This window comes from Gymnodraco acuticeps, unplaced genomic scaffold, assembly GCF_902827175.1.
Source record: "Gymnodraco acuticeps unplaced genomic scaffold, fGymAcu1.1, whole genome shotgun sequence".
Lineage (NCBI taxonomy): Eukaryota > Metazoa > Chordata > Actinopteri > Perciformes > Bathydraconidae > Gymnodraco > Gymnodraco acuticeps.
Window position 1 is genome coordinate 68,656 of NW_022992331.1, and position 20,537 is coordinate 89,192.

The following is a 20,537-nucleotide window of genomic DNA, read 5'->3' on the forward strand; positions in this document are numbered from 1 at the left end:
AAAGCCGTGGCTTGGAAGTACAGTATACTTGCTTCGTTTCTGAAGGAAGTGACTTGGAAGTACACGACTACCAAGCCAGCATCCTCGCGATTGAGAAACACCCACTCAGTCAAAATGAATGAATGAATGGGCGTTTCTTTGACTATTTATAGGCAAACATGGGCGTTACGTGAAGCCCGCAAAAGCTGCACCGCATTTCGAGTCGATTGTGATTTATAAAGGGAAACGCAATGTTTTGTGAATCGAAACATTTCTGTACCTATTTTTTTTTTTATTTCTACTACGTAAGCAACCTTCCCACGTAAATCCTACGCACGGCGTTATAAATGAGGCCCCTGGTGTAGGCGGATTAACACCAGCTGAAAGTGATCATTCATGTCAGGAGCAACATCTTATAAATATTCTATTTAAATAAAATCTTTGACATAACAATTTATTTGACAAAACATTTTAATCATAATACAAAGTAATATAATATAATAGTCAATTAAAACCAAAAAAAAAATACTTAATATGTCCTGAATGCTTTTATGCATATTGCTTTGAGTCCTTTGTAATATCAAACAGCAATAACCAGTCTTGGTTATTGCGATCATAAAATATCAGCTATAGATTTGAGCTTGAATACTATTACAGGTACAAGTAACATTAATGCAACAGGACTACATTTGCAGAGTGTGAAGCAAATTTAAAAGCCAAGTCCACCACGTTGGAGCTGCAACAGAAAACCTATTATTGTTGGTCTGTATTCAAATTACACTGCTCTGTTAATGCTTAGAGCAAAAATAATAAACTTCATCCAATGTGCCTGAATCCACTGCATATGTCAGATCTAAATAAATGTATCTCCTACTCCAAGCTACAATGGACATTTGTTGTGCTGCTTCAGGCCGTACAATGACTACAATCAAACTCAATAATACAGCAGTAAGGCCATCTTATGATATAAATACTGGAAGTGCTTTTCTATGCTTTTCTAAACTGCTTATTATGCACAAATTAGACTTCTTGGCATTGAGTCTGGCAGCTGGGCGCACTGGGTTTAATTCTTATTAGGAGTTTTCAGTTTTTCCTCTCTTTTGCAATAAAACAAGATTTTCTTCGAGCACATTTGCCAGGTGACTTCTCAGGTCTTAATTCCTACAAATACATATAACATTCACACCTTTATTAAATGTAGTCAATTTAAATGATTTCTACCTGATGCTTACCTGATCTGACTTCCACTGACAAGCACAATAAATCAGAGCACTTTCTAATAATATTTTGAGTTCACCATAGCCTCCACAGTCAGTGTAATTAATGGCGCCAGGGGTCCTGTGAGAGGGGGACCAGCTGCTTGTTATGTCTTGTCACCAGTCCCACTCTCTTTGACACCTTCGGCCATGTCCCTCTCTTCCGATGCCAGGAATACTGGTGTGGTACTGCTGGGTCTGAGGACTCTTTGTGCTCACCCTCAGAGAACAAACACTATTAAGACTCAACAGCATGCCCCTTTGCCCATCCCCAGAGTGCAGGCAGTGCCAGCGTCTGTAACTGGAGAACAGAAAGCAAAACAGCTGCTCCCAGTCTATCCTGCATCTGCCACAACTGTGATCTCATGGAACAAAGCGAGAATGCAACCACACGTTTCGCATGGGTGTTCAGTCACACTCCAGCCATTGTCCTGTTCCGCACACACACTCTGGCTATATCTTTTCTTCTTCTGCTGAAACACACCAATAAACATGGGAAGGATATTCATGTAACCTTTTTTAATCCATCATTAGTCATTGCTCTGATTTTTTTTTCTTTAACTCTGCTGAATTGTGAGACTTCCATGGCAGAAATGAATCCAGTGTAAACCAGTTGATGGTCAAGGCCACTTTTTGAGTTGTTCTGACTGATTGACGTTTTGTTTTTTTTGGTAACTGCTGTCCCACTGACAGGTGTGCGAGAGGAAAATGGCAGCAACTACCAATTAAACTGATACCACCTGTTTACAGATATACTTTTGATCTTACTCCAGATATGTACAGGGTCACTTTGATTAAGTTAGGGGGCTTGTGATACACATGTTTAATGTTTGCAGCATAGGGAAATATAAACTGCCTTTATGTCCATGGTATGGGTCAGGCCCAATAATGTGCAATCCTACATTTTCCAAAATGAAAGAAGAGAAAGAATTTGACGCTAAAACTGGTATTGGGCAGCGTTGCGACAATATGATATTTCAATCTGCCAGTCAAATTAAAACAAACAAATCATTTGTTTGATTAAGATACTGTATACTGAATAGAAAACTATTTAAATGCATTAAATAATTGTATAATACCACGATTAGAGATTTTTTACAAGTCAACTTACCACAAGTGCTTTCCTTCAAACATCAAATGGCTTGAATTAATTCTACTTAGAATGCAAGCTGTTCAGTAAGCATGCATTAAAAAAAGGCACAAATGTATAGCTATAGACTGATCATTAGTAGCATTGCTGTGTCTTAAGTTGATCCACTGGCTTACACAGTTAAATTCCTTTCATTCCGTAAGTCAAAGCTTGTGCAGTCTGTGTCTTGATGCGGGAAATTGCAACTAAAAAGAAATCTACTTCAAACTGACTCACTGTAATTGTCATTCACAGATCATTCAATGCTCTTTGACACAATGAGGCGTGGACGTCTATGGGCGTGGACAGCACACCTAGTAAGAGAGTTACTTAAATGCAAATTGTACTAATGTCCTTTGTTTCAAAAGTATCGACCAAAGCAAATTGTTACAGTGTAGTGTTTATTTCTGAAATTCTCTTGGACACTTGTTTTACCTAGTCTTTTTAGGCAAATGCCATTTATATTGTGCTCAGAGCTGTAGTATTGATCAAAAGGGACACCTGCTTTAAAATGATAGCCTGTTTCATGAAAATACAATAAGCCATATTTATTTTAATTATTTTTTGTAAATATTTTCTGTGTTAGAGAATAATACTAATATTTGAAACTTTATTGATAATCAGGGATGTAAATGTAACATCTCTTTGTCCTAAAATATTCAACCATACTGTAGTATTTCTAAGCAAAGTAGTGAAAAAAATGACGGATGCAATTCGATTCATATTTAAACTGATTTATCAAATGTGCACTAATAACTTGCCTGCTGATGATGGATGGTAACAGAGCATTATGTCCAAGCATTCCTTCTTAACAAAACATAATAAACAGCAGACAACAACATAAATGTTAACCTATTTTTAGAGACTCCTGGCTGGCTGCATTGAGTAGCTGACATCTCCCTCTAGTGCAGTTTAGTTGAATGAATACAGTTTGTGAGTCAGCAGCAGTGAAATGTCTACACAGGCTTGACATACAAGCTCTTCTGGGACTGACATTTAAACTGGAAAACAAAATGGGCAGTTCTGCCAATCTCGACCCAACATAACGACTCTTTTATGAGTCATTAAATCTGACACAAATTGGCCTCCACTTGGATTCAATTCTATAGTTAGATGTGGTGAGGCATGCAGCCAGTGTGTGCATGTAGGTATGGCAGAGTGTCAGTCCACCAGACAGCCCGTCTAGGAAGGATCAATACAGGATTACGGACAAATCCTTCACTTCAGACTTTGTTTTTAAGTGTGTACGATCCTCAAGTGTTAAAAGGTTTCCCCTCATGAAGCCAGGTGATTTAAGGAATCTCCATCTTGCCTGTCAGACAGTCAGATACATGAACCATGTGCTTCTATCCATCACATCTTTTACACAAAACAACTAGGCAGAACAACAAAACCATGAAGATTTGAAAGGGATCACTTCCTTAAAGATGCCTCATTGCTGACCATGATCTGCCATCCCCAGGTGAGTCCATGTAGGGAATAGACAAATAAAAGAGAGGCAATCTGACCCACACTGTTTATTTGACATCGCAGTGGAAAAGGTTGATTTTGCGGGCTCCAGGGAATTTAAATAACTGAAAGTGATGATTGACTGAGTGACACTAACAACTCACTTACTTCCCTTAGTTTCTAAAATGTTTCTGCAGGGATGAAGGCACTTTAAACTGCTTTTAATATGGATTTAGTGCCTGCATTTTCATCACAAAATCATACAGAATGAAGCAAAAGTACATATAGCATGACATCCAACTTCCAGAGGAAATTCTTATAATCCTCGTCTATACACCATAGGAAATAAAAATGTAAGGAGGCCCATACACCCACACACAGTCAGGAAACATCATAGCCAAAACAATTTCCTAATTGACAACACAGATTGCCGTGAAGCCGAATTATTGTCTTTGCTCTGCTAATTCCGGAGCTTTTCAACTTTGAAAACAACACCGGCAAACTATCTGTGAGAGGGGAACACACATCTGCCTCATCTGTCAACACATCATAACTGAGCCAATAACAAACGAAGCTCACTGCGAGGTGGCAGAGAGGTCAGTCGACTGTGTATGTATGTGTCTGAGCAGAAAGAATGAGTGTCTACTCACACAGCATGGATCTGCTCTCCAGGTCTACGCTCAGCCCCCCCGACCCCCTGGGAAAACGAAGCCACAGCGGGCAACCTGAAACCCAATGATGTCATCCGCAGAGAGCACAGGCTACCGGCAGTCAGTGAGAAAGTGCACCAAACCTAAAGTCAACATCACACAATTACTGGGGTTAATTGTATTTACATTAGAGCAGCTGTGGTGGATTAAAGGACTTGCCGATAAAGTCTGGTGTATGTGTAAGGAGAGCAAAGAGTCCTTGCTGGGGAGGTTGGTGAGAGAAGAGGAGTGAAATGATTCTTGATCAGACTAAAACGTCCACACTGTTCCTTGACGTTTCTGTTTTGAGTGATGAAGACAAAGAAGGATCAATGTGCCGTGATGGGCTGAGAGTCTGCAGGTTTCAATTCCAACCTAAAATAAGACATGGCTTTTTTTTCACTGATAAACTCAGCTTCAACCAGAGGATAAACTGATGGTTTGTTGGAAGGAAAACCAGCACATTATTGGCTTTCCATGGCACATGATTGCCCCTCATAAGCAACGTGTTATTACTTAATGCCAACTGTTTGTAAGTGTATGTTACTGTATACTGTAACAAGGCATTACTGATTGCATAGGTGTATTATCTTTTAACATTGCTAGGTTCAAAAGGGAGAGAAAACGGTTTGCCAGTTTGCTGAGGAGGACTGGACTCCGAGGCCGCCACCACTGAAGATTGAGTGCTCCTCTAAGACGTACAGAGTGGCCTCAGTAGATTTTTTATAAAGCCTTGCAGAAACAAATACCACAATGCAGAACAGATTATATATTTTATTTAAGATAAACCAGATGATCGAGTTTTGTATTCATAAAAAAACACAATGCATCTTTCTTTCATACATTAACATAACTCCCCATTGTATTTCTTTTTTTAGTCAGTGGTATGTAACTGAGCTATATATAGTAAAATTGAGAATTCTCTCAAGGTTATAAATCAATACAAAATGCAGTTAATAGCATGTTGAGACATTGTGATAAATGGCACTAAATGAGGAAACAATGTGAACCACTGGCACCATTTTGTGCATGGAGAAATAGAGATGGAGAAAGAAAGAGATGGGGAAAGAGAGAAAGAAAGAGAGGACACAGGGTCAGACCGTCAGACTTGTCATCACATGCTATCCATGATGGATGGCCATTTCCTCCCACACTAAAGGTTCTTATAGAAAAGTTATGTTCCTTTATCTTGGGGCTGGTACATAGGGCTGATATAGGACCCTCTCCCTGCAGTACCCACCCAACACAGAGGTAGCTATAGGCATTCCAGCTCCTTGTCTCCAATGGAAGAATTGATGCAACATTATTCCCAAGTCACATATACCTTTGTATATCATGTGTCAAAGAATTCAAGATCAATCTTGCATTTTAGGAATATTTCATCTGCGGTTTTGGCGTTGTTTTCCTTGCTATCGGTTGCTTTGAATAGTTAACTGAAAGCCAAAACGTAAAATATCAAACAGTGAACTAAAGAGCAGCCATAGCCGTGCAAGCTTGACATGACAAGTAAAAATGAGCTTTGAAATGTAACCATGTGACCCTGCATTCCCTCTTCACATATGTTTATAATTAATGCCAGGATGCTGTGAGAGGAGCGTTTTGAATACCGACCACTTTCTGAAATGTTTAGGCTGACTGGGTTAAGTGTCGCTGAAATGTCAGGATGCTCTTCTACAGTTCTTATATTATGTTTTAGCACATGTCGATCAGCAGTTTTTACTTTCTTATGATCTGTTAAACTTCTATCTGAAGGCTCTGACGAAACAATGTAAACAGCCATGGCAATTATACACTTTTTATGGTTTCTGTTAGTCATCTGGGCTTCTTGGCCTTCAATATGTCAAATGTGTTCATTTTGGGTTGTTTCACAGAAGGAAATTTGGCTTCGATAGACAATTATATACAGTTGTCTGACTTGAAAGGCAATCTTACACTCCACTGTTTAGATGACACACACAACCCATTCTTTTGTAAAAGATGAGTGTGACATGTTTGCCTCTTCACACAGTGCATAAACCACGCACCATCACTGGACAGCTCTCTGATCAAAGCCTGCCAATTTCCATGGTGATGATTCCCCTTCAGGGTCCGATATCAGGATCAGAGACTGGAGCACTGAGACAGCGTACTCAGTCAAATAAGCCATATAACATTAATTTGCCATGCCAGATCTATTGCAAAGGCACACATGCATCCTTGTGCATGCAAACATGGACCAAGACGGAGCACAGAGACAGCTGTCCTGTCAGCCTGTGTCTAATATAGACAGACAGTGGGTGAAGAAACGATTGGACGCAGTGAGACATCCATTCAACTCACGGGGGGTTGAGAACATCGGGATGATGATGAACTCTATTTGTACTGGGCCCATAGTATTAACTTGTGTCCGTGGACAGGAGAATTACAGCCTGCTTGGGTTTCTGAAGTAACATATCAACTGAAATAATAGATCGAGAGCAGTTCAAAAACTGCATCTTCAAAGTCTTACCAAAAACTCAAATGTATGGTTTCAAAGACATTCAGTGAAAGCATTTTCATCCACACCCATACATTTAATGATAATATTATTTAAGAAATACTTAAACCCATATTGTATTTCTTACTAAGGGGTAATTGTGTAGATCAATATCACATTAATGTATTTACTGTAAAGATGAAGCTATAGCAACAAGCAATCCTTTTAAATATCTGATTTATAAAACCTTTAGTTTATTTTAATGAAGTGTCCAAGAGGGAGAATATATTCATTTTGGCACACAAGAGGCAGAAAACGTAAGAAAAACATGTTCTCTACAACCCCTTGAGAGGTCTCAACCAACAGGTTGAGAGCCACTAGACTGAACAACATTCTTGCTACTCAACAATTCATTTATCTTCCCTTTCCCAGATCCATACACTGCAGGATTCACATGTAGGACACTTGACACACACTTGACACACACACACACACACACACACACACACACACACACACACACACACACACACACACACACACACACACACACACACACACACACACACACACACACACACACACACACACACACACACACACACACACACACACACACACACACACACACACACACACACACACACACACACACACACACACACACACACACACACACACACACACACACACACACACACACACACACACACACACACACACACACACACACACACACACACAGAGAGAGTGTGTTTACGCAGACAAAGTTAAATCTCAGAGCAGAAATCCTGGGGGCTTTGTCTTTGCCAGAGGTTCTCCCAGCCCCCTTCTATCCCTGGATCCTTCCTCGTCTTTCTGAACCTAGGTGAAGGTTACATTTTAGGGACTTAACTCCAGCTTGGCCCCTCAGGACTGTCTGTCTCCCTTTGGTCTGTTTAGCTTGGTTTAGGCCAATTTACTGCCTGCAGTTATAATGTTACCAGTGAACTGTCAAGCCACCCTGAGAATATTCCCACAAAAAAAAAACGATGGTTTCTATGATCCGCAGCTTACACTGACATCAATACTTAAAAAAACAACTAGTGAGAAGGACCTGTGTGATGGCTGCCAACCGTCCTTATTGACAAGTGATGACCATTAGCTTAACTCTGTTGTTGACGTTGGTTAGATGTGATGCCTCATCAGTCAGTCCTGTACGCTTTGGATGATTCCCAACCAAACCTGACTCAAGGAGCTGTAGTCAGGTCTGGGAAAACAGCCGCCACCGGCCCATCCACACTCAGAGAGCGGCCCAAAAAAACTCCTCTTTGTCCGAACCTGTCAGCGCGATTGAAGGCCTCCTGTCTGTGATTGATGACCTGGGTTTCGGCGTATTATTGAAGCCGCCGACACATGTTGGCTCTGTTGGCTGGGACTTGTCTCTGCCTTATTTAGTTTACATTATTCTTATTATTTCTCTGACCAACCCAGCTGTTGAGTGCATGCATGTGTGTGAGTGTGTGCACGCAGGGAGGGGTTTTCCATGCCCTCAGTTGTCCAGGTATGTGTAATGAAATCTTAGGTTCTGTTTTGAGAACCCTCGGAGTTCCAGTCCTTTCACATTTGAGGTTTTTCTCCCGTCTCCCCTTCCCTTTCCTTTCACCCATGTGTACTCCCATGGTCCACCCAAGGTTACCTACAGCTTAATTTGGACCACTTTCAAAAAGTAAAATAAACATAGGTTTTAAAAGGTGGGGAACACCCACCGTCTTGACCACTTTGTGTACAAAAGCAGAAAACAGTTATTGTAATTGCAGAAAAACTGCGCCTATGTGTTCAATTCAAGCCTTTTCAGCTCAAACTTGAACCTGGAAACCAATAAAGCCACAGATGTTGGCACTCAAGACAAAAGGCGCTTATCTTCCAATTTCTTGCCAGTAAGAATCATGTGCTCAGAACCGGGGCAATCGTTAATTAAACTTGATCTTTACAAGAAGTACAAGAGAACTACTGTTGTGTTGTTTAAAGCTGCATTACACAGGTGGAGGAAAGGAGGAGCAGCTGTTCGCTCAAACAAATGTGAGCGCCATCACGCAAACACACCTCGTAAAACTTTAGGGAGTGAGCACGAACTCTCAAACAGAGACGTGCTTGTGTCTGTGATAAAGGGTGGTTTAGAAAACTGTTCTGGTTGACTTTCAGATTGTTCATCTTAAATAATGTTGACATGATTCAATTGGACAAAATACTTCTCAAATATGATCAGTTAGTTATCTTAAGTATTACTTACAGGCTAGTCACTCAAATTGAAATGACTGACATAAAATACTCATCACCCGCTCTATGCCGTTTCAGCATATGATGATGTGACTGATGTGTGTTGACAAGCAGAGGAAGGAGCTTGTGCAGCACTTAGGCGGCCAGAGATGTGCTAAACAAGAACGAACACTTGAGTCTTTGTCGTTTGTTAGTCTGATACTGATAAAATGACACAGACAGTATTCAATAGGTCAATGTTTCTACAATATGATGTAATACAACTAGGGGCTTTATACAAGCAACTGTATTACTGAAAATAATGTCAGATGACACATTTTCGATGCTCTGTGTCAGATGTGGTTGACTGCAGGAATAAAACAGAACAAGCCTTCCTCATACATACATGTAGCAATAACGACCAGAGCAAATACTCTATACAACCAGTGCATTATATAAACTAAGAAAGTGTTGTATCCCCTGAAACGGTCTTCTGATCCCTAAATCCTAATCTGTGTATTCTGGCATGCCAACGTGCACTTGTATGAGGCCATTCATGTGTGACAGCAGATCACCATGTGCCGCTACATAGAGGTAATTAACAGCTGTTTGCTCTACACCTGCAATAACAATCCAGGCTGTAGCAGGTTAGCTAGCTGCTACGCTCTTTCTCTTTCTTTTGATTGTAATCCGATACAGCCTCTCCTCTACGTAAATCTCTAGGAGCCACCGAAAAAGGGCCAGACTTGGAAAGACAGGGAGAGGCCACTCGCTACTCAGACTGAACAGAAAGCGTAACTAAAGATGAAGGACGAATGAGTGATCGGTGTGGATAACCCGTTTTCCTGCTGAGAGTTGATTTGAAAAGCAGAAAAATACCTGGATGAAGTCTTTGTTTGAACTGTAATGTTACAGACCTATTTGCAAGGTTGCAAATCAATTCAACGGTATAAATAAGAATGATTTTTATCAAGCTGCTGAAAGTGTTGTTTTTCTGCATGGATAATTAAGAAAGTCTGTTTCTGTATCCTTCAGTGGTGCCAACTGTTAAATAAACAAAGCCCACAAAAGAAGTTACTCCCGATTACAGACACTGCTGAGGTAGGTCATATGAGGCTGAAAGCCAATCACTCTAGCTTTCCTTTTATAGCTATATTTATAGCTATAAAGATATTTTCAAAGTAACATAAGACACCCAAGAAATCTCCAAAAAGGACAAATGATCGCCAGTCAAACTGCAGGAGATCTGGTGAAAAATAAGAATAAAAAACATTCAAAATGTCACTGGAGAAAGTCTGGAAAATTCTGACAATTCGTGCCAAAATACTATACTGCTTCAGTGAAGAACAACAGCTGTCACGTCAAAAGTATCCACCAGGGATGTGACGAACATATATAGAGCAAATAGGCCTACTGGCTGAACTGACACGCATGCTACAGTAACATGACGCACCTTTTGTTTTGCAATAGTGATTTAGTTAATCCAACGTTAAAGTCCTTTTCATGGAGCGTTGACATGAGTTTGTCACCCGTCACCTGCTTTGGCTGGCTTCCTCCTGCGAACAATGTGGAAACCTGACAAGGATTGTGATGTGAATGTGTGTGTGTTTCTAGCTTGTTTCTAGAATAACCAGTGCGCCATTGGATGCCAAACATCACAACAGAAGCTGAAAATAAACTCATATGAACTCAAAAAACACTGCACAGCTAAGGTGACAGTGTTTGTACTACCCCTAAAAAGGTCCTTACACACCGAGCCGATTTTCGACGTCGATAGATGTCGGGCCGTCGATGAGCGTCGTGTCGCCCTACTCAGATTGGTGTGTACTGCACCGTTGTGTCTTTTCGGCCGTGCCGAGACGTTCCGCCGCCGATTCGACATGTTGAATCGGTAGGCTGTCGGCCAAAGAAATCACTCTGATTGGCTGTTCAGTTTAGCGAATCAGTGCATGAGAAGCGAAACGGAAGTGAGGGACCCAAACAAATTATTAAGAAGGCAAATCTGAGATTTCATTTAACTCCAGCTCTCGACACAGGTTCGGGAAAGCCCCATGAGCTTCTCGTTGTAGAGTGAAAATGGAACGCACACGCTATTTGTTGTTTGTTTGTATCACGCAGTCTGTTCTTCTTCTCTCGGTGTATAACGCAGTCCGTCTTCCGGTTGTTGCCTCTTTTGAATGACGAATACACACTACCGACGCCTGCTGGTAAGGAGAGTTATTGCCACTCATGCATGCGCAGTTCGTACGTGCAACTTGACCGTCGGCTGCAGTCTCTGCGGTGTGTTCCAGTGCGAAACATGGCCAAGACGCAGAGACGTGAGGTGACGTGAGGCGACGTTCAGGCGGGACGTGTTCTTTGGTGTCAGTTTGGTGTGTAAGGAGCTTAACACTCAATTATGTCCTGTTGTTCCAGGATGTGCCAGCGTCTTTAATTAAGGGATTAGTGGTGCTAATAAGATATGTCACCCAGAGGGCGGACTCACCTGCTCTGATCTATGTAAACCCCTCTTCTTTTGAATATTCACTGCATCCTCCTCCTGAAATGCAAATATCTGACGTCAGCGCATTTCCCTGCAGATGGCCTCACCGGTACCTCTTTAAATGCCCTCTGCCCTCTCCCGAATCTATGGGGGAAAATGCACACATGAAACCCATTTCACAATCTGTCATCAAAAACACAGGGCTAAGCAACAGGAGAAACACGAACACGACTGAAATTGACTGCATCTGTTTCTCCCTCTCCTCTCACAGTCTGAGTGGCACTTGCTGTCACTTGCTATTTAGCGGACAAGCGCAAGTTCAATTGCAGAATCAGATACGGTGCAGAGTAAGGTCTTCTGTAGAGCAGACGTGAAAGAATTCAGAACAAAGCTTTTCAGATCCATCTGTTGAAAGATCAAACTGTCGAGGGAGAACACATTGATATGTTTTGAGTGCGGCAACACACAGAACCCCTTCTTCACACAGATATAAAGAAATATAAACATTAAGCAAATGTCACAAAACATTCTCCGGTAACCTTGAGCCAATATTGTATCAGCAAAATAACACTCTGAGTCGCAGCTGGGTTCTGCACTGAAATAACACAGCAAAGACTTTCGACTCTCCCACTTTCCATTTCAGCTGAAACAGGTGAGTTTCAGAGCTATTCTGGGTGACCTGTCTTTTCTTAATAAACCTTTAAGTTAGGGTGTAATTATGTGCTGACATCCAGCCTGCTACCTGCTTGTCAGAGGTGTGTGTGTGTGTGTGTGTGTGTGTGTGTGTGTGTGTGTGTGTGTGTGTGTGTGTGTGTGTGTATGTGTGTGTGTGTGTGTGTGTGTGTGTGTGTGTGTGTGACAATGAGAGACTCTGAATTGTAACATTTGCTATAAAAAACGTTTTTAAAAAACACAGTTCTTGAAACATATGCATCAACTTCAATCAAACCTTCAACAAAAGTAATTGCATGAACTGTTGTTATCATCTGTTTTTCACATGCATGCACACACACATACCCTCACACACACAGCTGCCTTTTATTTGCCAGGATCCAGCCGCAGATGGTGATACAGTGTGAACTTTAACACGCGGATTCTTGACATTCTTTACGGGTGTGAGTTACTCTCCGACTCAAAGCGGTGCTTGGCCTCGGCCCTCTTTGCTTTCCTGCCAGCAGGTCACTGTCACACAAGGAGTCCCAGCCAGCCTCTCCCAACATATACAAGTTGCTATTGTCCTTCCTTACGTACAGTAGCTCTGAATGGGTTTGGCTCCTGACTGTACTACAATATGCAGCTTTGTTGGAGCTTTGTCAGCATATTCTGCTGTTTATGATGGGTCCTGTAGCAGCAAGTTCATTGCTTAATGTAAAAGGAATGCTTATTAAACGATGCAGCACGCCTGCTCAGTGCTCACTGTTGAAATGATAAGGCAAAAAGATATGGGTTCACTCCACTAACAGTAACAATGATTTCTTTGTGCTGCATTTAATGCATGTTCCCAAAATGTCCTCATACCCCTGTTTTACAAAAGACTAATAGTATCCTATGATTTGTTACTACCATTTTGTGTAGAGGTGTATACGTGAGCGTAGGAAGTCATAATGTATTATCCATCGCATCCATTAACCTCTAGTTTATAACAAATTAAGCATCTATAAAACACATATAAGTCCCATCTTTAATATTTTAAAACTGGTTATTTGTTGGACTTTGTTAGATACAAATGTCTAATCTTTCATACACATGAGCATACATTGACAAGCACTGTACTTATCTGGTGACTGACTCATATGAAATCAAAGCTTCTGAGAGTTTCTAAAATGTACTACACTCTTATCAGATGTTGATCTCATTCATTTCCGGCACTCCAGTCGGTAGACGGAGCCTGTGTCTAGCCTGATACCTCACAGGAGAAAACAGGATTGTATTATAGTCGGTGCGGTTTATTTTACATAGCCACATGCTCGGCAGAAAGTCAATTAGCTTGCCACTTTGGAGGCAAATTGCTGCCGCAACGGCAGTACGATCAGGAAAACATACGCACAAAACACACACAGATCAGAACTGCCAAATACAACCTTAACTGCAGGAGAATCAACACTCTTGATCAATACAGCTTTTAGCTTTGGATTCACTTTCTTCACAATATTATTTGTGAATGGATTGTGCATTAGGCAAGTGAAACCACTCCAAAATATATTTGAGAGTTTATATTGAACATTTGTCAATACGTTTCAGTTTTACATCCAAGAAATTGCAAAAAGCATGTGCTATTACATTAAATTCATAGGAATTGTTATAAAAGATGAAAAACAACAGTTAGAGTGCCTGAGAGCCTGACTCACCCTCCACACATAGGACATCGGAAAGCATGCTGTCACTGTTCCCAGACAAAGCTCCAGTACTTCTGTTTCTCTGGAAGAAAAATAAGTGGAGTTATTAGAAGCAGCTCATATGTCTGCCATCTATAGCTGAAAGGACTGAGACTACATTTCAAGCTCAGGTCACTTCCCCACTTTGACTTTCACCGAATCTTGCAAAGTACCCCTTATCCTCTTCTGTTCTTCGATCTTCAATCACCCCACTCATCATTTAACTCTCCTTCTTTTTTTCTGCCTCTGTGTCTAATAACAGGATGTCGGCTCTCTCTCACATGGCTGCTGACCTTCCAGGCAAAGAGCAGAGCAGCTTGCAGCTTGAAGTAATTCCTGTTGCCTTCATTTGTCTCTCATCAGCAACTATAGATGAAACAGAGAGCGGGGCTGCTGTGCTTAGCTCTGAATGAATTGACATAGAGCCTACAGGTAAGAAGAAGATTATTCCTAAGTGGAACAAGATCAGTTGCATTACGTCTGTACTTCCGAGCTGATGGGAGCCAGAGGCGGTACAGGATAATACTCTCAGTGATCAGTTTAAATCGAAGCTGAAATTCAAACTTAAGTTAACTTTGCCACAAAAGGATTTCCCTGACTATGGTCAAGAGAAAGACCACAATACTTTATAGTGCAAATGCAAGCACAGGCCTGAATCACAGGCAGCATTTGTGTTGACAGTGTTGTTGTTACAAAGAAAACATGGCTGTGTCTTTCCTTTGGTATGTATGGGTGTGCATGGGAGATCTAGCCTAGAGTGTAAGTTTGTTGGAACTGAACAGATAACCACAGGCAGAAATCAGAGAATAAATGACAGATGGAAACGACACACCTTCGGAAAGCCTTGATATAATGTTTGTTTCTCTATCAGTGGAGAATAAGAAACTAAAGGAAATATCCTGGCAGATGGTAAAGACATTGAACAAAGTCCACTGTGACAGTTTGTCTGTTGAAATACTCCACCATTTGATCCGTCTGACAGTCACTGTGCTCATATTACATGACAGACTGCAATGAGCTGTGAGGTGATAAACTCAAAACTCCAGTATTACTTTTCTTCTCCACTCTCTCTCTTCAATATCTAACATCTTTCAAAACTTTCTGGGAAAAACCTCCCCCCCTCTGCCCTCACATACCCGCTCATTACCTGTCCGGTCCGAAAATACTGCTCCCATTGAGCTTGTTAATATGCACTAAATATCTTTGCTCTGATTGGCTGGACTCATTTCCTGTAATTATAAGGAAGGAAACTGGGGTGATGGGTCGCAGCTTGCTATGCTTAGCCCTGTGGACAAACCCAGACTCAGGCCAGTATCTAGCTATATCATAAGTGTTGTCCATGTGTTTATGTGCATTAGAGAGTTAATAACCGAGTGTGTGTAACTGTGTGTGTAGATGCCTTTGTGTGCCTGAAGCTGCAGGTATATGCTCAAATTAGCTCCTGTTTATAAAAGGACAGATGTTTTTGCTACATATATGTGATGGTACTTCTGATGTATTAGTGGAAATGCCTTGTTTGATCTGACTTTTTAGTATAAAGTGTATTTTAACATAATCCATTCAATAAGCTTTACATGTTTGAGATTTGTTTTTCAGGAATACTATTGTCCAACATTGTACTGAATACAGAGCTCTGTAAGGACTATATCTTACAGGCCTGCCTTCATGCTGCAACCATAACACTATCGGTAGGTTTCACAGATGCACACACACACACAACACACACTCTGTATTAGCTATCATTGCTAGAGTCCAACAAGCTGTAACACTCAAGTCTGTGGTAGAACACAAATGGCTGCCTTTCCATGCACCCTCACTTGACATGCCATGCCCAGCGTGTGAGCCTAATGACGGGCGTTACTCCTGCCAGGGGCAGAGCCAGGGCAAAGGCTGGGTGGTGGTTTGATCACTCACTGTGTGTTTAATATTACCCAAAGACACTCACTCAGCTCTGCTTCAATGAGCTCCTCTGTCCTGTGAAGTCAGAGGATGGTTGTTGCTCTTAAAGACAACACCACATACCTGCATTAGGTGCAGCATGTTGTCTCACTCTGCCCGCAGATGCTGATGTAAACGTCAGGAACTCATTGATGTAACAGAGATCAACTGGTTCACTGACAGTCTGATAAACTGCAGAGCACAGAATTGTGTGCCATGCATTTAACAGTCAAACGCTGCCTTTGACACCATGCCACTATACACCTTAATTTGTAAGCTTGCTGCCAAACATGAACACACACAGTAGGTTTTTCCTTGTAAAGTGTTTAACTCCCTGAACACTGATGATCATTACCAGAGTTGTAATTGACAGTGAGCAACAGGGCCTGCCTCCTATAAGTCAATTAGTAAACTTATTTGATTAGTCATTTTGTGCTAATGACTTATTTCCAAGAAACTTATGAGAACACTTCTCGTAAACACGAGATTTAGAAGTCATGCTTAGTACGATTCTTCTAGGGAGAATTTACAGATCTGTCAATTATATCAACTATTTAATTAGACAACAACATGTTATGAGTGTTAGACAAGGACAGCCCAAGAATCATAAAATAATAACATAAACATGGGTTAATCATAACATGGAAGCACCAGTTGGGAAAACAATCTCACTGCAAGATCAATAGTAGCTTAAATGAATATTAAATGATCCTAATTAGATTAAATGGCCCAGTTTAGAATAACAAACATTTGGAAAATTGAAATCTGAACATCTACAATCCACTACCAACTGGGCAAACTTCATTAGGTGATTAAGATCATGTGATAGGATCAACATCTCTAGAAAAGCCACTCAACAGATGTTGAGAAGAATTAACTAATTATATTATGTTTCACAGTCAAGAATGGCACTAGAAAACGTATACGTATGTGAGATTGTTCCTACACAGAAATTGTTCGACTCACTAAGTATGTTGTTATTATTGTAAACAAACCAAACTCCATCCTATCCTAACGCAGTTTAGAAGCGATAATCTCTCTCGGGTCAAACGTTAAATTGTACTGAGTGGCGATCCTGACACCGATAAGTGATAAGCATCATCATCCCCATCATCATCATCATCACAGACTCTACCAATAACACGGTTGGGGGTCCCGCAGCTGCTGCCATCTCCAAACTCCGGACAGGCAGCAATAAGCACTTCGGTTAAATTCGAATCGACAGCAGCACGGAAAACAAATTACGGACCCCTGGTTTCAGGGAGGAAAAGCTTGGTTATCATGAGACTGCAGCTGCGGCGCAAACCTGTTTTTATTGTGAATTAAAGTATGCTTACCGTGTCCTTCTCGCTTCAAACGCAGCTCGGCAAGATCCCAGTTTGTGTCGATTTGATCTCTACCGTGCTCCGTTTTGTTTGCATGTGTGCCTCTGTCTTGTGGTAGACTTTTCCAAGTGTACCACGCGTTATTTGAGGCTGCTTCAGTCGCGCGTCTTCCTGCGGACAGCTCCCACCTCCGACGTCTTGGAGAAGTGCAGGTAATATCCAATCAGCTCTGCACTCCAGGTACATTTTCCTTCCATAGACTCGTAAAATAACTCAATTTACTCAACACTGTATGCGTTTACTGCTCTCCCTCATGAATAAATAACCTGGAGTGAATTCCTATATTGGCATTTATGATCCAAGTCTGTGTGACAGGTGGGTGTTTCTCCTGTCCCGGTGGAGATGTACATTTCCCTCTCACTGCAGGTAAAGCATACTGGTGCCTGTCTGCCAGCCCAATAAACTACTCTAACTAAAGATTTATAATGCACATAAGAACTAAAAATGGATCAGTTATTTGCTGCAATGCTTTCTATGCACTTACACACATTAAAAGTGCAGCATAGCCTACACATCATAAACATATCTGCAGGAGGAAGAGTTGCTTTAAAATGTGTTATTGTCCAAGTCAGCTACAAAGAAAAGGTTTAGATAATGTAGAGTAAACAAGTTTAATAACATACTCAAGAGCTTTGATTGTGGTATTCAGTGTTGAACCCTTTTATTGAAAGTAAAGAGAGGTGTATATGTATGCATTGTATCCAATGTAATTTAGTACATAGACTGCAATGTTCTTTGCGCAAGACAAAGGAAAATGAAATAGATATCGTTTTGTGTTAATTGAATAATGTCATCAAACATAGGACATATTCAACATAAGAAGGTCCTGCCGCACTGCCACAACAGAGGGTCCAGTTCCTTAATGTTTAAGACAAACAATGACAAATATTTGTAATGTAATGCATTTTATTAAAAGGAATGACTTGTATGGAGGTATTTACTGGAAGAATACTTTTCCCCTGAACTGTCGGCATAACAAAATATACATAAACAACACAATCTATTATGGTTTCCTTGTGTTGATGACCAGACTTTTTTCTTAAATATGTTTTTTAAGCATGAAACTTGACCTGCACAGTGTCTAATTTCTTCACTGCTGTACACATTACTGTGTGTGCTTATTTCCACTGGGAATTGTTACATAGCACATTACTTTAAAACAATAAAACAAACAATAATATAATATTAAAATGTCCCATTTTTAGTCTTTTTGTTGCCAGAACACATGTTGACTGATCAAGTCTTGTTTACAAATAAATAATGTCCCCCTTTAATGTTAAATAATCATAATTTCTAAACCTTTCACTAGCTTAACAGATAGTATATTGTTACACATCAATACTTGTTTTCGATATGTGACCCCCGAGGGGCTCAGTAGGTCATTGCTGTAAAATATCCTATTCTGTGTGAAACAAATGTCCATCAAGAGCAAATAAAAAAGCACAAATAAAAATCTTACCAAAAACTTGCACAGAAATGGAACTGGCAGGGGGCCAACAGTGAAATGTACTCCATATTCATCTATAAAACTGACTGACATAAAAATGTAAAAGCAAAAATAAGTTTATAGAGGAACCTCTGACCCAATGTTAGTTCTGAAAACAATTCTGAAAATATTTATCATCTGATTGAAATATAAATTGCGGTTCAACTGACACCAACCAACTCATATTCATGGCGGGCAGGTCAGATGTTGACTGTGTGGGCGTGTTTCTTGCACAAAGGCTTGTCTTTTTTGGAGAAGAACGCCTGACCTTCCAGACTAGCAGAGCAGACCTGTGGAGAGAGAGAAGAGCTGTGTTGTTATTCACATAAAAACTTTTAACTTTAACCCTTTTGTTGCTTTTGAAACCGTCTCCTGGACCTACCGCGCACACAAAGCAGGTGTCATGCCAGGTGGATCCTAGAGCCTCCAGGAACTTGTCCCCCGCCTCGATGGGGAAGTCACATCCGTGGCAGTTTGACCCAAAGAGGTTATAGTAGTCTAAATGAAAAGCATGTTGATAAATGTTATTCTGTTCGCACACATGGCTTTATTTACAGCATTGTAATTTACTAGCGTGGGCTTCATAATGAACCTTTTTCACAGTATGGCTGCCCGTCCTCCATGTGAAATGTGTTGCCCCTGATTGGCTGTTGGCAGGCGGCACAGACGAAACAGGACACGTGCCAGGTCTGTTTCAGGGCATTCATGACTTCCTGTGGAGAAAATAGAAGAAATAAAAAAATGAGGAACAGTTGCAGTTGTTAACAACATGATTTGATTTCTTGAGTTTTTGAAAAAACCTGGAGACAGAATTGTTGGGGTTTTGGTGCTTAACCTGATATGTTCTAAGCCAGTGCTTCTCAAAGTGTGGTCCGCGGACCACGGGTGGTCCGTGAGCGCCCCCTAGTGGTCCGCGAGTATATTGGTAACATTTCACATTTGAAATAAATAAATACATTTAAGTTTTCCGCACTCTCGCGGGAATATCTCCGCAATGGAGCGAGCTTAAGTTTCACTTTCGATGGCATGATAAAGCCCAGGGCAACACCTTCATCACACTTGCTGCCACTTGTTTGTACCATTTTCAGGCGATTTGTAATCTGTTCTAGAAAAACGATGCGATTTTGGATATTTGTGGTGTTAGGTGGTCCGCGAGTGTTATTTTATTGGTTAAGTGGTCCTTGGTGTGAAAAAGTTTGAGAAACACTGTTCTAAGCACTTGGTTTCTTATGATTCATTATGCTGTAGTATTGTTTTGTTTGTGTTAACAATCAGTAATTGGTTTTGATTTTTTGAAAAATAGTCCTTATATGAGCAATCAAATACCTTAAGGACAGTAAGAATTGTTTTTGTTTATGGAACAAACACTAAAATGTTTCACGTTTGAATATAAAATTATTTTCTAATTATTGTCCTTTGGATAATATACATGGCTCGCATTTGTTTTAATGGTTACATTAAAGCAACCTCATTCACTCTTTAATAACAATGACTGAATTATCTTTTCATGTTAAGAACAGTCAGGGTTTCCCACACATAGACTATACTTGGACGGGCCGCCCAGGTATATTTCGCGACCCATTTAGGTTTTTATTTTTTTATTATTTTTTTATTTTTGTATTCGTCCGTGACCACGACGCCTTCTGCGATCGATTAACTTGTGGACAATGATCCCT

At 40.7% G+C, this 20,537-nt stretch overlaps 2 protein-coding genes across 6 annotated transcripts in view; both read right to left on the reverse strand.

The window, feature by feature from the left end:
• bmpr1bb (bone morphogenetic protein receptor, type IBb) overlaps positions 1–17,457 on the reverse strand; it is a 52,020-nt gene extending 34,563 nt beyond the window's left edge. The window contains exons 1-3 of one of the 2 annotated variants that reach the window (XM_034208551.1): positions 17,328–17,444; positions 14,026–14,095; positions 11,681–11,821 (exon numbers count right to left, since the gene is read on the reverse strand). The gene's annotated coding sequence lies outside the window, so the exon portion shown is untranslated. Of the gene's footprint in view, positions 1–11,680; positions 11,822–14,025; positions 14,096–17,327 lie in introns of both variants that reach the window. The other variant, XM_034208553.1, reaches the window with a different exon arrangement.
• Positions 17,458–18,006: 549 nt separating this feature from the next.
• pdlim5b (PDZ and LIM domain 5b) overlaps positions 18,007–20,537 on the reverse strand; it is a 41,790-nt gene continuing 39,259 nt past the window's right edge. For all 4 annotated transcript variants that reach the window (XM_034208549.1, XM_034208547.1, XM_034208548.1 and 1 more), the window contains 3 exons: positions 19,454–19,574; positions 19,244–19,359; positions 18,007–19,151 (listed from right to left, as the gene is read on the reverse strand). In XM_034208549.1, coding sequence (XP_034064440.1) covers positions 19,062–19,151; positions 19,244–19,359; positions 19,454–19,574 — 327 coding nt within the window. In that variant the 3' untranslated portion in view covers positions 18,007–19,061. The remainder of the gene's footprint in view (positions 19,152–19,243; positions 19,360–19,453; positions 19,575–20,537) is intronic.